We start from the raw sequence: 23,210 nt of genomic DNA, 5'->3' as shown, positions 1-23,210 counted from the left end.
TGAATGAATGAATGAATGGACAGCAAGAATGTCATCACCCACCCGTCTAGGGATCCTACAGGGCAATACCCAGGAGGCCTGGAGTGCAGCACAAAAGAAATACCTTTCCAGCCTCTCTCTGTGGCCTTCCAGGTTGTGCCTGTTCCACTCAGCACCCTCACCCCCGCCTGCCCCTCGCCAAAGGCCCTGGCAGAATGTGGCCCACCAAGCCTTGGATGTTGAGTCTAGGCTGGGGTCAGGAGTTCAGGAACCAAGGGGGACTCAGATGTCCTCCGTTCTGCTGCTCCTCCTCCCCGCCTGGGCTGCCTCCTCCTCTCCCCCCTCACCCAACCCAAACTCACAGGAAGCCTCTAAGATGTGGGTGGGCAAGGAGTGGGCAGGGAGCTGGGTCCTCACTCTCCTCCCAGGCCTCCTTGGAAAAGCGCAGGCCCTGGTCTGCTGGGGCCTCCGGGGGTCCCGGGCCAGGGGTGGACCACGATGCCACCCGAGGGCGCAGGCCCCCACCCCCACCCCGCCCGGGGCCCCGATCGATCCGTGCCCCTCTGGCCTCACTACGGAGAAGAGCTGCTGGGGCTGGCAGAGGAGCCAGACGGCTGCGGAGGGGGCGGGGAGGCCTCTTTGGCTCCTTGGCCCGGATTAAATATTTACTACGTTTTGTTTGGCCTTTGGGGGAGGGGCGGGGAGGACTGTCGCATTGATCCAGAGCTGCCGCCGAGGCCGGGCCGGGCCCAAGGGCGAGGGCGGTGCCCAAAGCCGTGCCCCCATCCTCCTGGGGCGGGCGGTGCCTCGCACCCCCGGGGCGGGGGTTGCTCCGCGCGGAGCCCCGCTGACAGATCTGGGTTACCGCACTGGGCCGCGGGGCGCCGCTGCGGGCCCGGAAACGCCTCCCCCTCGCCCGGCGCCCCGCTCTTTGCTACCCCGCTCGCTCCGGCCGTCCGTCCAGCGCGCAGCCCCGAGCCCGAGCCCCGCCCCGCGCGACCCCAGCGCCGACCCGCGGCGGGCCCGGGCGCCCAGGCTGCGCTAGGCCGCCTTAGTAGCGCCTTGGCATCTGACTCCGCGGCAGCCCCGGGGTAGCTTCAAGCTCCCATTTACAGACGCGAAATCAACCAGAGACAGAGGATAGATGCCGGGCCAGAGCGGGCACAGGTACGCCCCCTACCCCCAGGGCTTCCTCACGATGCTCGCCCCGCATCTGCTCATACTTTTCTACCCGAGGTGGCGTGGTTCCAGGCCCGCTCTGCCCACCGGGTTGTGAGCTTGGGAAAGAAAGGCAAGTGGAGTGGTCTCAGCCTTGCAGGGGCCGAGTCTGGGAGTGCTCTAAAAAACGCCTACTGGGTTGACCGGTTTGACCCACTCTTCCTGCAGCCAGAGGGGACCCGGAGTCCCTTCTATGAGGCGTACACACAATACACACAACTCCTAGCCATCCATACTCACGCGGCACAAGCGCAGCACGGGGCAGAGGACTGGAGAGACAAGGCCGTCCTCACAGGTATACACACGGTTAAGATCTGTGGCTCTCCCCAGTCCCTACTCAGATGCACACTATGACACACGCTCACACGGGGGTGACTACTCACCCTAAAAGGGCTGCTCACATCACATTTCTGCACATGGAGATACACACACACTTGGCCACCTGACCCCATTTCTATGTGTACATGTGCCCACACACATACACACACACTGAGCAGTGGCCACCCCACCCACTGTTGTGTGTGCCCACTAACAAACATGCACACACACATGCATACTAAAAACAGCCCCATCCCTACACAAGAATGTATATGCTGGTGCACACACATTCACACAAAGAACACCCATCTCCACCTCTGTACCTGCTGGTGTACACATACTCACAGCTGGCAATCCCCCATCCCATCCCTGCACACATGCACACACACACAGTGCCCACCCCCCACCCTATACACCCCCCCACACACACACAGACACACAAGCAGACACGCTTGTGCACTGACTACAGGCGGCTGGGGAAGAGCTGCAGCCTCCAGCCCTGCTCCTATTTAAAGAGGAGCATTGCTGGAAAAAGAACAAAAGCAAAGCCAGCTATAAATAGCCACCTCCCTCCCTGCTTTTCCTGCCCTCCGGCCTTCCTGGCCTCGCCTCTCCTCTCCTGCCTTGTGGGACCAGAGCAGCGAGGGCAGGCCTGTCACCAGGCACAAGCAGCAAGGCCCTGAAAGCCATGTGGCTAAGCACTGACCACTGGGACAGGCCAGGAATTCTGGGCCTGGGTGGGTGCAGGGGCCGAAGGCCAGCCACCTGCAGCCAGCTCCATATGGATGTGCCCAGCGCAGAGGGAGGGAGGCCCACTTAGGCCGGGGCTGCTGCTTCAGCAGAACTGCGAAGGCTGGTAGCTGCAGGGGGAGGGGGGGAAGGTGGGTTTGCCAAGCAGCAGCCACGACTGCTCGGATGCTCCCTTCCCAGCCAGGCCAGCCCTTCCCTAGGTTGGCTGCTGGTTTGGTTCCTGGGCCCAGAGTCGAGGATATTGGGTGCCCTGTCAGGAAGCTGCATGGGACGGAGGTCAGGAAGTGAGCGAGAAGATGCAAGTTCTACTCTGAGTTCTAGTTCTATCACCTATTGGTCCACCAGCCTTGGCCGAGGCTCCTAACCACATCATTCAGCCCTGGCTTCAGCCCCCTCTTTACAGGGTGTTGGGGGTGCTGCACCGAAACCAGGTGTGCTCGGAGGCCCCTTGGGGACTGGGGAGGGCCATGGGATGGGGAGGTTACAGATTGTCCTGTGTGTCTGAGAATTGGGTAAAAATAACTATTCCTTGTACTTTGTCTTTACCATGTGTGGGACACCAGACTATCTTTAGCTTATTTGGTCCTCTGTGAGGTAGATACTGTTTATATTCCCATTTTACAAATGGAGAAACTTAAGTTCAAGTGCTTACCCCCAAGGTCACACAAGCCCCTAAAGCAAAGAGCCAGGTTGCAAAGCCCAGCAGAGACGAGACCAAAGCCAACCTGGTTCTCAGGTCGGCCCCTCCTCAGGGGCCAGTGGAGGGCGGGCTCAGCTGCCGCCCCAGGCCAGGCCAGGGCTGGGCCTGGATGGGATGCGGGGAGGCACCCACCAGCTGGTCTTCCAGCCCAAGACCCCCACCAGGGGCTTGCTTCATCAGCCCACCCCGCCCACCCCTGTCCCTCGCTCCCTGCGGGGGCTTCTCTTCACCAACACTGGGGAAGGGAAGGGGAAGGGAGGGGGTGGGGGAGAGCTTAAGCAGACCTACTTTCAAGGCTTTAATCCTTTTTGCTTAAAGGATTTTTTTTTTTTTGGCTTGGGAAAGACTTGGTCTGATCAGAGGAGAGACGCAGAGAGCTGACAAGCTGCGCGGAGGATGGGGGGTTAAGGAGAAAGAAATACATATTTATTAGCCTCAATTATTAAAAAATAGTACCAGATCTTAGGTGCTGGCAGACACCGCAGCGATGGCAAGTGCACAGGGGCTATTTTCTTTCCTTTCCCTTTCCTCTTTTTAAAAAATTTCATTATTATTGTTTTTTTTACTAATTCTGTTGAGATTGTAATGTGGCTAGCTTGTTAGTAACAACGCCCTGGTCATTCCTAGTGGGGTGGAAGGGCTGGGCACTGGAGAGGGGAGCCCACCCCTAGGGAGCGCCGAGCCCCAGGCACTGGGGAGCCTGGACCCCATCTCAGCCGAGGAGAGGGTGTGGGGCGCCGCGAAGGGTCTGTGCCCCGTTTTAGGCCGCACAGTCGAAGACCGTGGCAGACATGTTTACCAGCTGCTTCTCTCTCTACCCCTCCGCTCTCTGAGGACGACCTGCTTTCTGAGGACGAACCCTCCACCAGTAACAGGCCTCTCCGGGTCGCTGCTCTCTCCAGGACAGCGGTGAGAATGAGGCTGCTCCAGCTCCACCCCCCCCACCCCCCCACCCCCGTAGGGGAGGTGACAGCTCTCACCCCAGACTTCTCAGGGCTTCATCCAGGGCCACTGCCAGCTCCTCTGACACACCCTGCCCCTCCCAGGATTATGTCAGCCTGCCGAAAAGGGGCAGGCCGTCCACTTGTGAAATGCGGGGAGGCATCCGGCAAAGGCCCTGAGGCCCTGAGGCCCACGGAGGCCGGGATCTGGCAGGCAGGCAGGTGACACCTTTTGTATGGATCCTAGAACAAAAAATAGAGGGATCCACAATGAGGAAAAAGACCGGGGAGGCAAGGCCACCAGGAAGAGCACAGTGGCATTCATTTTGGTACGTGGGGTCCCCACAGAGCCTGGCACACAGTAGGCCTCTCCACATGGCTGTCAAAGAACAGATAAGGATGATGAAGACAGAACAACAGCAACATCTCTCTGAAGCCTTGCTCTGTGTCAGGGAAGCACTTTGTATCTCTTCTGTTGCAAATGTCAGGGCCCCAAGAGCTAATGGCATTAGCCCACTTTTCAGATGACCAAACTGAGGCCCAAAGAATTGAAAGCATTTGCCCAGGATCAGGCAGCTGGTAAGCGGCAGAGCAAGGCCCTGAGTCCCGCCTGTCTGGCTTCACAGCCCCTGCTTTCAGCTGGCTGGCTCCATGTGTGGAGGCGGCAGAAGAGCCCAAGCAGACCCAAAACAAGTGCGAGAGGAAGGAGCCAGAAGCAGTGCCTGTTGGCCAGGCCAAGAGCCCAAGGAGACCCTGTTGAGAAGGAAGAGCCAGCTGCATAGAGGCCTGGGTTGTGGGCTGGCAGTTAGGGGAGGTGCTGCCGTTTTCTGTGGAGGCCTTCAGCCTCTTCTCACTCTTCTAAGCCCATGGAAACCCCGTGGGAATGCTTTCCACAGCTCCCCCTGTGCTGCCTTGGGAGACTTCTCCCTGGCCCTCGGTGGAGGAGGCAGAGCTCAGGACAGAGCCAGTCCTCTCCAAAGAGAGCCCCCCCAAGGTGACCTGTCCCTGCTGGCCCTGAGACTCCTGCCCCCAGCCAGGGTTGTCCTGTGTCAGTCTGACCACTTCCATAGACTCAATCCTGGACATGGGGAGGCAAACCTTCAAAGGGTGGTCAGGCTGGCCTGCAGGAAGGATGGCACCAGAAGTGACAGCTACTACCACCACTGAGGGTGGTATGTGTTGAGCTCCTATTCAGGGTCAAAAGAACTTTATCAGCCCTGGCTGGTGTGGCTCAGTGGATTGAGTGCCGGCCTGTGAACCAAAGGGTCACCAGTTTGATTCCCAGTCAGGGCACATGCCTGGGTTGTGGGCCAGGTCCCCAGTGGAGGGCCATGTAAGAGGCAACTACACATTGATGTTTCTCTCTCTCTCTTTCTCCCTCCCTTCCCCTCTGTCTAAAAATAAATTAATTAAAAAAAAAAAACTTTATCAAAGCCCTGGCTGGCGTAGCTTAGTGGATTGAGCTCGGGCTGGGAACCAAAGCATCGCAGGTTCAATTCCCAGTCAGGGCACATGCCTGGGTTGCAGGCCACAGCCCCCAGCAACCGCACATTGATGTTTCTCTCTCTCTTTCTCCCTCCCTTCCCTCTCTAAATAAATAAATAAATTAAATCTTTAAAAAAATTTTTAAAAAGAACTTTATCAGCATCATCCCATTTAGCCTTCATAAGACAGGTACTCTTATTAGCCCCATTTTACAGATGTAATAACTCAAGTTCAGAGAAGTAAGGTCATTCCCAGGACTTGAACCTGGATCTAGCCAGTTCCTGTATGCTAAACCACCCCACCTGGAGATAAAGGGTTTGGCCACTGACCCCTGGAACGAGATGTCCCTACCAGACCCTCTCCTCTTGTGAGAGAAAGCCCTCACTGAGCAAGGACAACCACTGGCACGGCCGGAGAGGCCACCAATGCGGGCTGTCCTGCCTGGGGCGGAGGTACGGGGAGAGGCTGGCAGGGGAGTTCTGGAGAGAAGAGGCACGTTAGCAGTGTTATCGGCCAGTGCATCTTGGACATTCTATGGGACACAGCAGCCAATGGCTCCTAATGCTGTGTGATGTCAGGCAAGCGACTGCAGCTCTCCACGCCTCGGTCTTCTCTAATGAGCTATAAGGTCCCTTCTAGCACCAGAGTCCCCAAACCTGTCAAAAATTACACAAATCCCCTGGTCCAGATCGGAAGCAAGGAGCATGGTCTTTCTCATACTCCATCCTCAAGAGTTTCAGGTGCCACAAGCCACTCCCACCTCAAGGAAGACTAATGCCTCTGTCCATCTTCCCCTGTCTGGTGCACCCACACCTGCCTCACTAGAGACCTAGGCCATGTTCACGGCCTCAAAACACACACGTGCAGGACCCTCCGAAAGCTTCAGAGCTGTCTGGCTGCTGGCTGGGGGAGTGTGAAGCCCGCATATCTAGGGGGCATTGCTGACCTCCTACAATGGTTTCCACCCACCGGGCTCCTGTGGAGGCCTTGACCTCTCACCCTCCTGTCCTTCCCCTGCCCAGAAGCCCACACAGCACGTGGGCCAAGGCGTGTACACAGGTATTGGCTGTGGCATGGTTCCTAACAACAAAAGCTTGGAAACAGCCTCCATGCACAACCCAAGGAGATTGGCAGTTACATGATGGACATTTTGTAGCCATTAAAACAGGTTTAGAATTACGAACCTACCTCGAGAGGCATTTGAGGTATACTGTGAATTCAACGAGACAGGAAGCATTTGCATGAATGCAAGTGAGAAGCATAAAAGAGAGGAGGCACGACTGTCCTGGGAGGGATGCGCTTTCCGCTCTCTGGGTGGTGGGATTTATAGCAATTTCCTTCTTTTTGCCAATCTGTGGTTTTCCGATGTTTTCTGCCACGTATGTGCATTATTTGAAAAGTTCAAAAAATGTCCTCCGGGAGGAAAGGCTGGCATATACACAAGGCAGGGGTGAGAAAGACAAGGCCGCGTGCAGAACTAAGTTCTCTGTCTCACACTTTGGGGTAAAAGGGAACTGATCTCTGTCCTTGTACTCTGCTGCGGCCTGGGCCACAGCGACAGCCGCCACAGGTGTCTGACTCAATGGGAAGGGGAATCCCCAGACCTACCACTCTTTGGGGGGGAGGGCACCATGGCTGTTGTCTGGTCTGTGCTTTGACTCCTCCCTCCAGCCAAGTGGCTGGTGGATTTGGGGCTGATGCCAAACTCTGGTCCTCTCCAAAGGAACCTGAGCATGGGCTGCACCTCAGAACACCTGCCTGCTCACAGTCAAGGTCCCAGAGGCTGCTGGGATTGTATCGAGCACACATCTGTCTCAGTGCCCTTGCACTCATTCCCTCTGTCTGGGGGACTCTTCCCAAGCAGAAGCGGGAGCTTCTGATGGCTGCAGAGAGCCTGCCCTCACTTCACTTAGGCCTCTGTTCACACATCACCTTATCAGAAAGATTCCCCAGCCAGTCCCTAAAATAACAGCTCTCTGGTCTCTCTCTGTTCCTTAATTCACTCCTGTTCGTTTTGACCGAAGCACCTCCCCGCACCTGACAGAATATATAGTTGGTCATTTATCGTGTATTCTCCCCGCTAGAATGTAAGCTCCACAAGAACAGGACACTTGGTTTTCATTCATTGCTTCACCCTCAGTGCCAAGCTAGCAGTAGGCAGGGACTCAATAGTGGTTCAATGTCTGTCAGATGAAGGGTGCCTCCCCACACCCCTTTGGCTGACAGGATGAAAGGCGGCCAGCCCATCCGAGGATAGATAATCCATTGGTGACCATGATCTATAACAGGTGTGATGCGGAAAGACACAGCTGGCTAGGCTGGGGGTCTTCCTTTGGGAAATAAAGCTGGGAATACCAAGAATGGGAGGCAATTAGCAGGAGGAGGAGGAGGTGAAAAGCCACCCTGAAGACAGAGCGAGCAACCACACTGGGCCGTGAACAAGACGAAGTCTCGGGTGCAGACCTTGGGGCAGAAGCAGACGTAGCTGGACTGGGTGGAGGAGCGAGGGGCCACAGGCAGGCTGCCATTTCCTGCTCTGGAGGCCTCTGGAGTCCAGTTCACACGTGTCTTTGCAATAATCCTCCATTCTCGAACAAACGTCTATCCCATCTCTGCAATCCAATTGGTTCATTAAGGCAGAACTACGAACCCACGGGGTGGGGGGGCAGTGGGTGAATTACGGGAAGATAATATCCTCTGCTCCTTCAAGGCTGCCCCAGGGCCAATCACCACCCCAGGTCAGGTGGCAACATTTCCCCCTTGGCTGCCACTTGCTCCTGAACATGGCCCTGTGAACTGCGCAGGCCTCTCTTGCTCTGCTCAGAGATCCTATTTCAACCGCAGGCCTGGGCCACAACCAGGGAGAGAGCAGTTCGGAATAACAAGTCATTTTCACCTACGGCAGAGAAGACAAAAGAGGCAGGGTCTTCCCAGCCCAGGCACCACGTGAGCTTGTGAGTGAGCTCGGCTTCACCTGGCAACTTTAACTCTTTGTGCTTGGTCCAGCCTCTTTTTGACATTTCAGATCTCTGAAGCCCAGGGTGTCCACCAGAGGTTTTTCATTTGCCACAGAATCAATAGTGTGATTTTGTTCCACAAAAATCTGCCAAGTACAACCCTAAACTTTTCTGAGTGAGAGTCCTGTTTCTTTTCCCAACACAGCTCCCGCTCCACTGTAGTCTGCTCAGCCAGCCAGTCTTTTTGTGGCTCCTCGCTTCCTGGGAGGCAGCAGTGCTGGGCCCTGGCTGAGCTCTGTGGCCCTCTGAGCCTCAGTGTCCTCATCTGTAACTTGGGGCTAAAAAGAACTGCTTTAAAAAAAAGATTTTATCTATCCATCTTCAGAGAGAGGGAAGGGAGGGAGAAAGAGAGGGAGAGAAACATCAATGTGTGGTTGCCTCCCACACGCCCCCTACTGGAGACCTGGCCTGCAACCCAGGCATGTGCCCTGACTGGGAATTGAACCTGTGACCCTTTCTTTGGCCAGCACTCAATCCACTGAGCCACACCAGCCAGGGCCTTTTTTGTTTTTAATGAGTCACTGCACAGGGAAAACTCTAAGAATCCTTCTGCATCCTCCTCTTTAAAAAAACAAAGTCAGAAACAAACAACAACAAAAAAACCCTATTTCCTGCTGGTTCCTGGCACTAAGTTTTTTTTTTAAAGCCCTAACTAATCATGATTTAATTTTTCTTACTGTTATAGAACAATTTAAAAATTAGGTTTTGGTAGTAAGTTTCTTGGGTTCCAACTTAAACGCACATTCAATGAACATTTCTTCTCAACTCATAAAGATATGACATTAGTGGCTGACTCAATACCATCCACTCGATGTCTACATTACGACTACATTTTATTTTGTTCAGGAAAAGTAAGAATAAGGGCTGTGAAAATCCTAAGAGAGAACTTTTTTTTTACCACCCCAACCCCTCCCCTGCAGCCGGGGCTGAGCCGGGGAAGGAGCTCCCCCTGAACCCGGAGAGGAGCTGGGAGATCTGCGGGCAGCAGCCCTACAGCAGATGCTGTGAGGGCCTGCCTACCCCTTGCTTTTACCATTTCAGCAAACACCAGCCCCACTTCCAATTGCCAAAACCTGCATTTCTTCGCCTGAGGGCTTTCTCTAGTGGCAAAGCCGACTTTGCTCACCCACAGAACAGGCCAAAAGTGCCTGGGAATTTGTCGCCCCAGAGGCACAGCACTCAGCCAAGGCCAGGTGGGAGGTGTGTATAAATACCCACTCCCTGCCCTTTGGGTGAGCTAACTTTGGGGTGCCTGTTCTAGACTGTCCTGAAGTTCCCCCGAGGGTGGAGTTCTGGGTGAAGTTCTGGTCGCCCGGGTGGTGATTGGCACGACAAGCACCCGTTATTGGCTCCTTCCCTTCTCTTTCGCAGTTCCCGGCTCGCCTCCTGGCATTTCGTAAGGTGCCTCCTAAACAAAAGACTGGCCTTTGAATTCTTGTCTCACGCTGTACTTCTGGCAGCAACTCTGGGTGCAGGCACAGGGACATGGGAGCCATGGCGATGCACCACTGGCTGAACCCAGCTGGAAGTGAGAGGGCACGGGAGCCCACTGTTGGAGCCGGACAGGCCGACACCCTGAGACAGACAGCAGGAGAAGGGCGGCGAGCAGGTCTGCAGGTGCAACAGGTAAAGAGTCTGTCTCCTCTGGAACTTGCCATCCAGTGGGGAAGACAATAATACAAAAGTAACTGCAATAAAATTCATTGAGTATGATGATGGGAAAGCACAGGGTGTTCTGGCAATTTCAGGACCGCTCCTCTAGTCCAGGAGGTTCGGGAAGGTTTCCCACAGGCGATGGAGTGTAAGCTGGGTCCTGAAGCACAGGACTGAAGGCAAAGGGTGTCTTCAGCAGAGTAAGCTGCTTGTGCAGAGCCTTACAGCAGAGAGAGCATGATTCAGTCAAACTGAAAGAAGTTCATTAGACTCGGGCCTCAGAGTTCAAAGTGGGCGGTAGGGAGAGGGGAGGGTGGAGCTGCAGGTGGGGCAAAGGGGAGAGACTTGACAGCCAAGCCAGGAAGTCTGGACTATCCTCCAAAGAAAAAGGAATCACTGAAGGTTTTCCAGCCACGAACACACTTGTACAGCATCGCAGAATCTGGCCACAATGGAAAGGCCAGCTTGGGTGAAGGCACGCATAGATGCTGGCAGGCAGGCTGCTAATGGAGAAGACGGGGACAGGGTAGAGGCCGAGAGAGGAGATGTGAAGGACACGGAGGGAGAGCACAGCACTTCCCTGTGGACTACTGAGGAGGGGGAGGGGAGGGGCTCATTCCTGGGTCCATCCCTGGGTCCTTTGGGCACTGAGGGTGGCTGGGAGGATTGATGGTGCCGGAGCCAGAGATGGGGGGACATGAGGTAGAAGCAGGTGTGCAGTGAGCTCTGGGAGCATCAGGGGTCAGCTGGAATGGTGACTCTGGACATCAGAAGCAACATCTCGACTGGAGATGGGATGTGGGGGGAGCCAGCAAATGAGCGCTGCAGCTAGAGGGTGCCAAAACCCCCCAGTGCTGCGTGTGCAGGAAGGTGCTGGGCACTGCCCAGGAGGGCACCGCATTTGAAGGATGGCAGGAGGAGGTGAAGCCAGCACAGAGGCTGGGGAGCAGCAGCCCCAGAAGAGGAAGTGCAGGGAGCTGCTAGCAGGGAAGCCAAGGGAAAACGGTGGCCGACAGAGTCAAATGCCACCAGAAGGTCAGGTGAGACAAGGAAAATGTCTGGTAAGGTCAACATCAAGCCAGAGCAGTGACAGTGGAGTGATGGAGAAGACAGCTGGAAGTCTGAGCTCAGGAGTGCGTGTGTGGCGGGGAGGGCAAGGAGACTCCAAGTACAGTTTCTCCCAGACAGCTAACGGTCACAAGGTGTCCAAACGGAGAGGAGGAAGCCACCCACCCCCACTGCAGGAGGGAGCTCAAACTCAGGTCCTGGGGACAGGGCAGTGTCCTCTGTGTTAGCACACAACACACATCACACCCAGTGGCCTTCTGGGTGCACTGTCCTGCCAGGAGGGACCACAGGGGAGGGTGCTGGGTGGCAGTGAGGCTGGAGGAGGGGCCCCTTGTCCCAGCTCTGCGCTTATCCGTTTTATATTTTGGGCTCTGACTCTGGACATCATTTGAAGGAACTCTTCTACTGCTGAAAAACTTTTGGAAAACCATTCATCTTATCATATCACGGATGGGGAAACTGAGGCCAGAGAGGCAGAAACATGCCCAGGGTCTCGTGAGTCAGCTACCAAGATGGAACCAAACACAGCCCCAGAGCTCCAGGTTTGGTGTTCTTTCCACAATCCCAGAGTCTCCCGGAAGAACAGGGCCATGGCCAGGCCAAAGCCAAGGTCGCACAGCTTGGTGGCCGGTGAAGACAGAGACAGACAGGAGAGTAAACACACATGGCGTGATGCCCGCAGCGCATGCCAAGGAGAGAGGCGGCTGGCGGGTGACCGGCTGCCTAAGGCACAGGGCAGAGCTGCTCTTCCCAGTGTCCGGCCGGCCCAGGCTGCCTACACTGGCCGAGTGACCTACCTGGGCCCTGCCGTCCAAGGCTGGGCGGCCCCAGCCTCAAAGCCCCCACACCACAAGCTTCTTGCTTCCCCCAGCCTGCCCAGACAAGCCCATGAATAGAACATTAAAGGCAAACCTTCTAAAAGAAAAGGCAGCTCCCTGGTAGGAGTCGCCTCACTAAATGTCAAATGCAGAGCAAGGCTTCCTGCCTTGTGTGTTTCTCACTAATGGAGGCACCTTAGCCTCCATACCCCCATCATCCAATCGTCCTATAAATAAATCATCGTAAGAAGAATGCCAATTTCCCCCCTAGGGCCTCGTGAATCTCTCTACAGAAGCATATATATGTAGAGGCCCCTTCACTATGTGTTGGCTCAGGTGCCCAGAGAGAGACAGACAGAGAGATGGCAAGCTCCACTAGGAGAGTTTTAGAGACAGAAGCAAACTTTCACGCCACCTCTGTGGGCTGAGTTGAGAGCCCAGCTCCTCTCCTGAGCTGGGAAGACTTCTGCTCCGTTTCCCACAGACCCACCCCAACCCTGGTGCCACTGCCCTCTGGAGTCAGCCCAGGAGGCTGCCAGTAGGCCCCATCTCCAGGGCTGTGGTCTGCCTTATTATAGCAGATACCTAATGAGTCATGCCCGCCCACCCCTGCGTGGACGAGCCACGCAGCCGCTCAGCAATCTTTGTTCACGTGTGGCACACATGGCGCCGGCCTGCCCACTCCTGGGGACCCCCTCTGAGCAGCTCGCCAGCCCACCCATGGCACCGACGCGACGCTGGTCCCGGGCTGTGAGTGCCGTGTGGCCTCCGAGGCCAGCAAGCCAGGAGCGCGCCCTCGGGTGCTCCACTCTGCCCCAGACCTCGGGCGCACACACTCCCAGAGCCTGTTGTGACCTCACCAGGCGCTTCTTTCTTTGTTTCTTTGTTTTAAGATTTTATTTATTTATTTAGAGAGAGGGGAAGGGAAAAAGAGGAAGAGAAAAATCAATGTAAGAGAAAAAGATCGATCAATCACACCCCAAATGGGGGCCTGGCCCCCAACCCAGCTATGTGCCCTGACCAGGAATCAAACCAGCAACCTTTTGCTTCCGGAGACGACGTTCAACCGACAGAGCCACACTGGCCAGGGCTCACCAGGTGTAGTTCTGCACACACACAGAGCGCCGTGCCAACCCCCCTGCTGTGCCCACACTGAATCAGCTAGCGGGGGCTGTCTGCAGTGTCGGACCCCACGTTGGCTGGCTGATTAGACTCAGGAACACCCACGGAATCTGTCCGGTCAGACACCCTGCCTCACTGTGGTGGAGGGGGCCTCCTCGCTCAGAGAGGGGGTCTGCTCTTCTAAGCCCTGAGATCATCTAAACTCTTTCCCTTACTTCATCTTCTTCTTTTTTCTGAAAGCACAGAAGAATTGGCCTCTCTGGAACATACCCGTGGTGGAAAAGGGGCAGAAGCCCTTTAGGGAGCCCAGCTCTGAGTTCTGCAGTTACCGTCCCACGAACAGGACAGGGCTGGACCGTGGGGCAGCTCCCAGGAGTGACCAGCACTCAGAGAAGGAGGAGGGGTAAGTACAGGTGGGGGGCGCTACCTCAACCGGAGTGCCAACGGCCACCTACCTGGGCCAGGGTGCTCTGGGGCTATTGCTTCCCAGACAACCACTGACCAGTCTGGGATATCGCTGTTGGCAAACCCGCCAGGTCAGTCCGGAACAGGAATCTGGGGAGGGCAATTATTTGGGGGCCCAGCCCCCAAATAAACCATGGCCAGGCCTTTCTCAAGGGCATGACAGACTGATACCGGCCCATTGGCCCACCTCTGTCTACAATGAAGAAACCAAAGCAAGAAACAGCAGGTGATGGGCGTGTCTACCCAGACATAAGCAGGGACAGAGTAGGAAAGACATGTGAGACAGTGGCTCAAGGTCCCAGAAGCCCCAGGTCCCAGCCGGAGACACTCCTGGAGAAAACCCATGAGAGGAGTGCAGGGGAACTACCAGGGAGCTCTGTAACAAGATACAAATGATTCCACAGTATCCAGCACCCTGGAAAACAAATGTCACATAAATCAAGGCAGATGGGCACGTGAGGACAGTGGCGTTCAGAGGCTGAGAGAGCGAGGCTGAGAGTGTGGGAGCAGACAGCGCCGGGACCGCACTCTGAGCCCACAGTGTGCCAGCCGAGTGACCCAGAGCAAGAGACCTCATTTGTGCGGGCCTCAGTTTCCTTACCCGTACGGCAGGGACAAGCACAGCCTGATCTTGAAGGGTGACCGTGAGAGGGCACGAAATAAAGCGTGGCGGGCACTCAGCTAGGCCCATCAGTAACTATAAGCAGTTGCTGTCGGCACGTGGACAGGGACTGGCAGAAGCAGACCCAGGGCAGGTTGGGAAGGAGGGTCCAGGCCCTGCTGCCCCTGCTGCCTGCTAGATCTGCACCTCCTCCCAGCAGGCCCAGCCAGGCCTGCTGTGATCCCAGGGAGGCTTGGCCTCATGCTGGTGATGACGGACGCCAAGTCAACGGTGCCTCCCATCCCACGTTAACAACATCCGAGGAGGGCCCTGCTCCTGGGACCCCTAGTCAACACCAAGGAGCCCTCACCCTGAAGTCCCCACCCCACTCTTCTCTCTAACTCACTTCTACCCAGGGCGGTCTGGCCAGCGTACCCCGAAAAGAAGGCTGCTTCCGGCACTCTGCGCGGAGGTCCTGCCTTCTGCTGTCCCTGGAGGCTCTGTTCCTGTTTCACCAGCTATTTTGCTTCCTCGGCCATCTGTTCCCTCCCTGTCATCTCCTCTCTGCTTTAACCTTAACCACTACTCTGCTGCAGATGGTACCAAACAGATCCGTTCTTGACATCCTTCATGGTGCCTGCCCCCTCCTTCTCATCTCCAGCAAGTGAACTTCTGCTCTGCCCTTTTCAGGCCCTGACTCCAAAGCGTGGACTTGGATTCACCCCACAGGCCTCCCTCCTAGGTCCCATCTGCTGTCACTTCTGCCACAGGTCAGAGGGCAAACACCTACCCTTTCCTTTGCTTTTTCCTTTTCCTAAGGAGACTTCCTCTTTTCAAACTTGGCCAAGAACCTCTCCTGGCATCAAGCCCACTGTCTGTGCCAGGTATCTACCTGCCGCCCCCCCCCCCGCCCCCAGAGTCCGTTAGCCCTCCAGAGGGCTCAAGGTTGGCAACCTGTGACAGAGACAGAAACTCTGGGATTCGGTCCCTCCTGTAGCCGTGCGGGGAGTTTGGGTTCTGCAGTTTCTCTGCGGAAAATGGACCTGTGAACTGCAGCGAGGTGTTGGCATGACAGGAACTAAACCAAAACAACGTGTCCCTGCACTGTCTCAGCTCATACGGGGACACCGCACTGCTTTCCTCGTCTTTATTCTGGCTACGGTAAAAAAACGCATGCGTGGACTTTGATTATTAGCAACTTGCTCTGACTCTCCTTTCTCTTGAGGTGTCCTGGTGCTCCCCGAAAATTCCTCCTCTTGGCTTCTCTTTTCTGGCATAAGGACCAGGAGCTTTGAGGGAAGCAGCAGTCCAGAAGCTCCCACTAAAGAAGCTCTTTTCTTGCTGCATTCCTTGAGTGGGACAGAAATGGTCTGGGAAAACTGAAATTCCTTCTGCACCTGCATTTGGCTAAGAAGCCTCATACCTCACCCCCCAACCCCCAAGCAGGGCTCTTGCTGTCCCAGCTACACCTCCTCTGCAGCGGAAGGAGGAGTGTCTCAGCTGTCTGTCCCCGCAACACTCCTCCCTCCCCTTCTACACTGGGGCTGGAGTGGGCCATGTCGCCAACAGCTCTAAGAGACAGAGCCTGCTCACACCTGTTCACACGGCAACTCCCTGGCCGTCTAGAGTCTAGAGAACCTCTGGATTCCAACCGACCGAGCATCTGAGCCCCACCGTCCTGTCCTCCTGGTGCCTTCCCTTCTTCCCACAAAGGAAACCCAATCTGGCCACCAGGCCAGCCCATCTGGCTATGGAAACCAAAAGGACAAAATGCATCTTACTGGGTTGCAGGCCCTAATCTAGCTCTTGCTGAATTATTCAAGGATGGCATTAACTTATAAATGAGTGCGTTTGACTGATTTTGTGGTTGATGTACAGATAAATTCTAATGAAAGACAGCTACAAGATTTTAAATTATTAATTAGACTGCCACTTAACAAAGCCTACTTGGCACTCTATTTCTTTGCTTAACAAGACAAAAACTTTAAGGTTCTGTATTAGCCCAGAGGCTGTTGATTTGCATTCTGTTTTTATAGCTCTAAAAATGAAAACCATAGATTCTGACCTTAAGCAGGCCACTTCTGGCAAAGCAAAATCCCCAGCAAGCTGCCCTTCCTTCCTGGGTGGTACTGGGTGGTGTGAGGCCTCACTTGCCTCTCATCTCGGACCAGAGGTTTGCTTCTCATACCCCTGGCTGTACCAGGGCAGGCCAGGGTATGGAAAAGCTGGCAGAGCAGCTGTCAAAGCCTCCAGCTACCAGCACTGCCAGCAGCAAGACCCACTCGGGGTGCTCTGGTTCACCGATGTGGGGCTGTGCCTGGCAGAGTCTGTTCCTTAAGAGATGCACCACAGCACCCGCTAAAGTGTCCTGCCAGGGGACAGCACCTCACTAGCTGTAACAGGACAACCAGAAATTGAAGAGATGATCCTCATGGTCCAATGCCTACTCTCACCTTCCTCCTCTGAGGCTTCAGACCACTGAGCCTCCTAACTCCACAAAGTGCTCCATTGTCAAGGCCATGAGCCCTGCCCTTTGCAGAAAGGTAAGGCCTTCCCCCAGGACCTGGAGAGGGTTAATTTTTGTTTTCACCTTTCAAACCCTTGTCCAAATCATAATTGAACTGTGAAACTCCCTTTGGGGCCAGGACCCTCTGCGGCACTCTGCACCTGATAGGCAGGGAAATTGCAATCCACCCTATAACATTTTGTATTGGAGCCTGTAGGAACAATTCCAGAAGCAGAAATGTCCATGGCCACCTCCCTTGCCATTAGCTTCAGGCACACCTTTGGCTTTGGGCAGGTACCTAGGATCCACACTGAGAATCTGAGCGTCCTGCACATGTGTAAAACAGACACAAGTCCTAAGGGTCAGATCTGGGGCTGCGGGAGAAAACTGAGCAGGAGAGAACCAAAATAAAAGTCCTTTGCCACGAAATGTCCCAGCACAGGCTCCAGGGCATGGACAAAGCCTTCTCCTTTCTATTTCCCTCAGGCCAACCCAGGTGGAAACCTCTTTGTTGGTAGTTCTCCCACCAACCAAGCTGTGCAGGAAGGGAAAAAAATAGCCTTAGCAGAAAACAGGACTGCCAAGCCTCCAGGGCCACGTCTTGAGCAGGGTAAGCGGCTCCCCCAGGGAGCAGCCCCCAGAATGCACTGGGCTCATCCCAAGCTGGGCCTCTGGCTGGTAAGGATGCGAAAAGGCTCCTGGAGGCTGCTCAAGCCTCCCTGGGCACCTCAACCATCTAAACAAAGTGTGTGGGCTGCTTCATGGCTCATTTCTAACTGCAAACTGCCAAATGACAAAAAAACCTAAAGGAAAATGAGATGTTAAGTCCTCTCCACTATCTCCATCACAGACCTGCAGCCAGACATGGGTGGCCTTTTAAAACTGCCTGGGAAGCCTTCTCCACTGGTGCAAGTTTGCATGCTCCAGGCCCAAGTTTCTCAGATCCTCTGTATCAATCACCTCTGTGCACAGACACTCTGGCCAGCACACTGGTTGCTGAAAAGACTTTTAGTCTCTTTCTGCAGGGACATGGAACTGGTGTGTATCAGTGAAGTGTTTTCTCCAACCAGCAGGAGAGACTTTTCCCACACCAGCTGAAAGGCAGTCATGTCATCATTTCCCCGGCACTGTCCCGGCCGACCCACGTGGAGGGCACAAGCCACACAAGTTTGTGAGTATTGACATGACAGGGGTAACTCAGGATCCGGGGTCAGCCTGAGCGAGTGGGGACCATCACACAACCTTTACCGCTCCCAGCGAAGGTGTGATTTCTTACCCCACCTGCCTGACCTACTTATGGGGTCTCTTCTAGCACCCCCACATCCGCTCCTCTCCTCCCACCTTGAGGCTTGCTTCCCCCTCCTCAGGCCACCTCCCCCTACCGGTTTCCTCCTTCTCCATCCTACTGTGAGGTCAGAATCCTGTGCTTACGACAACTCGGCCTGTTGCCATGGAAACAGGGGCGGATTAAGGCTAGAGCGCGGAGCGCAGGGATCAGGCCCCTCCGCTACCTGAGCTCCCGCTTCAGCCGGTTTCCGCAGGGTCTGGACTGTCCGCCGCATGCGCCGCGGCTCGCTGGCCTCCCGGCTCCGGCCGGAGACTCCAAGGAGGGGCGGGTCCCGGCGGCAGTGGAAGGCCACCCGGACTTGGGAGTGGAAAGAGGCAGACTCAGAGGTCGGGACAGCGGGTAGCGGGGCCCACGGGCCCAGAGCACGGTCACCTGCCCTCCCTGGGCCCCACTACCCGCTCCCCGCGCGGCAGCCACGTGGGGGCGCGGCGGGATTTCCCCAGCGCCCGCGCCAACTTTGCAGCGCTCGGCAATGAGCCGGGCTGCCGGAGGGTAGTGGTCAAAGAGCCAGATCTCAAGTTCAGCCTGGCACAGGCAGCGCACGCAGCTAGCACGGCCTCCGCCTTCACATCTCTCCACTCCAGGGACAGAGAAAGTTTGAGGAAGCGGACATTAGGCTCTAGCCATCGCCCTCGACCGGTGGATGCCCGGAGCCTGGAGACCAAAGCCGAGCTGCAAGGAAGGTGCCGGCGTCCGGGCTCCACCTGGGAGGCTAGGGCGCGCAACGAGCGCCCGGGCCGCTCGGTGACTGACCTATAGCTGCGCTGGAGCGCGGGTTGGACGCGGCCCCCCCAAAGCAGCAGAAGCCGGCGACGTGTGCCCGCGCAGGGGACTGAGCCTGCAAGTGCAAAACTTTGTAATGGCAAAGCAAAGGTCCCAGGAGGCCGGCACCCTTTCCATCACCGGACAACTTACAGTGGTCTCGAAATGACCTCGCCGAGCCTCATCCCTAGGCCTGGTCGCTTGATTCACGGGGCAAATCCCATGTCTCGCAACCAACCACCGGCCGGGGCTGAGCTCTAGCAGCCATCCCCCAGTGGTACGTCCCTGCAAAGCCCTCCAACCCTCCGGGAGCTGCTTCCGGGCCGGAGCCCCCGGCATCAGGCAGCTTTCCGGTGGCTCCAAGGCTCGCGGCTCTGCCCCGTGAGCATCCTACTCCAACTTGCCCCTGAGGCTCCAACTCACCTTTGCGAAGCATGTTGGCCGCGGGTCCGCCACTCCGAGGTCGGCCTAGGCGCGCTCCCTCCCGGGGTCTGGATTCAAATCCTTAGGCGCTGGCCGCAGCTAATCCGAGCGCGTCGAGGCGGGGGCAAGCCGGGGATCCGCTTGTGCCCGGCGGCCCGGCCCCGCAGGGGCATGGTGAGCTTTAGCCCCGCTCAGAGGGCACCGGCAGCCGTGGCGCTCCCCGGCAGCACTGCGCGCTCGCTCAGCTCCGGGACGAGCGTCTCGCTCCGCGAAGCCGGCGGCCTGCTTCTGCAGCCTAGAGCACTTTGAAGGCGGTTTTGAGGGGGGACGCCGCCCCCTGGCCGCGGCCCCCTCCTTTCCGCCCCCTCGGGCCGCCGCCGCGGCTGCTGCAAAAGGGCGCTCGCATGCAACGCGGAGCTCCGCGGAAAGCGCCCGGCGCGCGTTTGCTGGGCCGAGTGTTCGGCGGAGCGGGGCGCCTCCCTTCCTCCCCCCAGCTTCCCCCACCTCTCCTCCTCCCTCCCTCCTTCCCTCGCTTGCTAGCTCCCTCCCCCTCGCTCCGCTCCCCGCCCCCGCTCACGGAGCGCCTCCCATACAAAATTTATGAAAGTGCTCTCAGCTCGCGGTGCGGAGTGCCGTCCTATTCCCTGGGCGGCAGCGCTCAGCCGTGCGGCGCCGCCTCCCAAGGTGTTTTCACTGCGCCCGCCCCCGGAGACGTTCCTCCGCCCCGGTCCGTCCAAGTACCTGCCCCAGCCCCGCGGCCGGTCTCGTCTGACCACTCGAAAGCCCCTCCCGGGCCCCGTGGGCTCCCCAGAGCTCTCACCCGCAGCCCAACCCCCGCGCGTTCGCCCTTCGCGGATGGAGGTCACCCAGCCAGGCGGCTGGAAGCGTGCACTCCGCCGACCGGCTGGGACAAGACGACCGCCGCCCAGAGCCCTCGATCACAAGTCCGCACCCCGCACCCTCTTCGGACGGTTCCTCCCAGCCCGGGACGGCTCCGACGGACCCTGCCGCCTCGCACCCTGACATTATCTTTTTTGGGAGGAAGTGTGGCGTGCCCCCAGGCGGCTCTAGACCTCACGGCAAGCATTCTAGGAGGCCCAGTTGCAAACCCTACAGAGACGAACCAAGGTGGGACTCAAGTGGGTTATTTCCACCTAGGGGGCCCTCTGATTTTCCTTGAACTATACAGACCCCACCAGGGGCTTCGTAGGAAACGGAGGAGGCACCGCCTAGAAAGCAGGTCCCGCAGGGGGCAGGCAGGGCTGAGCGCTGGGAAGGGTCGGGCTAGCCAAGATCCTGGGTGGAGGCCGGCACCCCCTGCTGGCCTCAGATAGACGGGTCCTGGAAGAGGAAAAAGAGTGGGCTAAAGAACTCATTCAACACATTTATTGAGAGTCTGTCATGTGTAGGGCACTACTATCCTTGGAACTTCAGTCAATGAAGAAGATAAGGTCCCTACCTTTGTGGAGTTTATAGTCTAATAGGAACCCAATGGGGAAAGTCTACATGAGATGGTGCTTGAAAGAAAAACAATTATTCTGGAGCTGACGTGAGGGAATTAGGGAAAGCTCTCTGAGCAGGTGACGTCTAAGCGGAGATATAATTGAAGTGAGAGAATGAGTTGTGTGATTCGTTGGAGAAAAACTTGGCATGATAGGAAGGTCAGAGAGACCTGTATCATTCATTCACTCACACATGCACTCGCTGCCCTGAGCTTGGGTGTGAGCTAACTGTATATAGACTTGGATTTCCAGAAGCTTGGGGAAGAAAGACCCACAAACCATCTTAGAGCATCACAGGAGGAGATACAAAGTGTGGGACAGGGCCCCGCTGGCTCTGTAGCTGGATGAAGGACCACCAAGAAAGGCGTCACAGAAGAGGTGCCACTTGGGCTAGGTCCCGAGGGCTGTGTTCAACAGCCCTCAGGAGAAAGGAGAGCTTTTCTTCTGAGGAGGAGAAAGGCCACTTCAGTCAGGAGAGAATGTGCAAATGCTTGGAGGTGAGGAAGTGACCTTGTTCTGAAGATCAAGAAGATTGACCCATCTTGGGGTGGGAACAGGACATGAGGCATCCTTTCTCTTAGCCTTGACCAGCTGTGGGGCTGGACTGACCCCCACCCTGTCTAAGCCCTGCCAGGTTGACACTGCAGCTGAACTCACCCACACGGAGAACTTGCAGAGGCCCTCTGCGAGTAAACCAAGGCCCACAGAAGCTGATCCTCTTGCCCAGCAGATCAGGGCTAAACTGTCAGCCCAAATCGGGGTGGTTACTCCTCCTGCCACCACCCCATGTGTCCCTGCCCCACAAACCCCAGCATCTTAGGCAAAGTTGGCTGGAGCTGGGCGTGAGTGTGAGAAGCAGAGTTATTTCAGCTTCAGGAGGGCTGGGGTGGGGGTGACTGTAGGCGGGTGTTGTGGTGTAATGTGGGGGTGCACCCTGCCCACTTTCTTGTCAGGCAGCAATTACTCAGACTGCTGAGTAACTCAGGCAGGGAGACCCCCACAGACAGATGGAGGTGTTCTTGGACCAAGTTCAATAGCAGCCCCCAACGTTTTGCACTGCAGGGTCTTGAAGGACATGCTCCCATCTGTCTTTGATGTCTAGTTCTGCCAAACATCATCTGGTTTACTAATGGGGGCCAGGAAAGCTCATTTTGCACAGAGGCTGTTATATGAGAATGGGCTTCCATTATCAACAGGTCCCACTTCTACCTCTGAAAAAGCCCTAAGGGGCAGAGTGTCTGCTAAGGAGCAGCCTCTGCTCTGCTGGAGCCAGTCTTTTCCCCCTTGGAATTTATAACTGCAGCCACAGTTAAAGCTGCCCACAGGCTGGACCTTAGTGTTGTGAAGCCCGAGGAGCTGGACTCAGAAGTGATATCCCTGGGGAGCCAGAGAAACTGGGGGAAGATGGGAAAGTCCAGGCTGAACTGCATTGAAGGGAGAGGTGTGTTCCTGGGACCCATGATGGCCACATTCCTGCTCAAAGTTGTGACTGTGTTAGGAGAGTGTGAGTCAGTGGCCCAAGGAGCAGAACGCTGATCCCTTTTGGTCCTCCCCTTCGCTGCTCACTCCCCTCCCTCCCCAGCCATCCCTCCCTCCTCTCTGGACAGCCTCCTAGGTAAGGCCAGTCCCTGGCTGCTTGTTTTTCACTTCTCTCTGCACCTTAATTAGGAGTTTCTAAGCTGAGAGGGCCTCCAGGGGAGCCTGAGGCCACAGAGCTGTCTTAAAGGGCCAGCTGTGCTCACATCACCACTGCAGAGAGGGGAAGATGGTGCCAGAAGACTGGGTGGGCAAACGGCCCTGTGGAACTATTGCTCTATGGGGCAGACCCTGCTGAAGGCCAGTCCTGAAAGTAATTTGATCTTCCAAAGGTCAAGGCTGTTTCACTGGCCGCTCTGCCTTTCCTTTGGGATCCCAGGATCTCAGGCCACTAAGCGGGAGAAAGTCTACCCTAGGCCTGAGGGGCAGCCTAGGCAGGGCAAACGCCGGAATCCGAAGGTTTAGGGAGTCTGCGTCCTTGGACTACCCGTTGTTCACAGGAAAGCGCCCTCAAGCGCAGGACCTTCCCCTGGTATCAGTTTCCCACATGTGATCTTTCCACACTGTGGGTGTGAAAGGTGGTGAGGGCGCAGCGGCGCTCCGGAAATCGGCATCAAGACTCAGTCTGGAGCTGGGCAGGGAGTTCTGTCCCGTGCGGCCGTGGAGTTCGCCGAGGTAGGGAGTGTGGCCCCACCCACACGCATCCACTGCTTTTACCAGGAGGGGAGGTGGGAGGCGGAGCAGAAAGGCGTGGTGGTGTCTTTAATCACAGGACTCTGCCCGCAGATGTCCGGCAGGGCGTGGACAGGTAGGGGAGCTCGGGTCTGGGAGTGCCAGGTTCCGGTCAGCGGGGAGGAGGAGAGGACAGGGTCGCCAGGGGAGTGTAGCCGCGGTCGTTCGGGACCGCTAGGGGCTCTCGCGAGTCCCGACCTTGCGGGCTGAGATTGGCCCACAACAGCCCCGCCCCCTCCGTCTCCTTCACCGTCCCCGCCCCTCGC

The 23,210-nt window shown here is 56.6% G+C and overlaps 1 protein-coding gene across 1 annotated transcript; it reads left to right on the top strand.

Annotated features, from left to right (window-relative positions):
* The first annotated feature begins 831 nt into the window (after nt 1-831).
* Nucleotides 832-5,185, top strand: LOC123817343. Its single transcript, XM_045836985.1, has 3 exons — nt 832-1,146; nt 3,800-3,874; nt 4,533-5,185. The coding sequence occupies exons 1-3, from the start codon at nt 1,124-1,126 to the stop codon at nt 5,071-5,073; spliced, it is 639 nt and encodes a 212-aa protein (XP_045692941.1). The 5' UTR covers nt 832-1,123; the 3' UTR covers nt 5,074-5,185.
* The last annotated feature ends 18,025 nt before the right edge of the window (nt 5,186-23,210 follow it).

Source organism: Phyllostomus hastatus, unplaced genomic scaffold (assembly GCF_019186645.2).
Source record: "Phyllostomus hastatus isolate PE091 unplaced genomic scaffold, TTU_PhHast_1.1 phas_contig_210, whole genome shotgun sequence".
NCBI lineage: Eukaryota > Metazoa > Chordata > Mammalia > Chiroptera > Phyllostomidae > Phyllostomus > Phyllostomus hastatus.
Note: the sequence above shows the minus strand (reverse complement) of the source record. Positions and strands in the feature narration are given on the sequence as shown.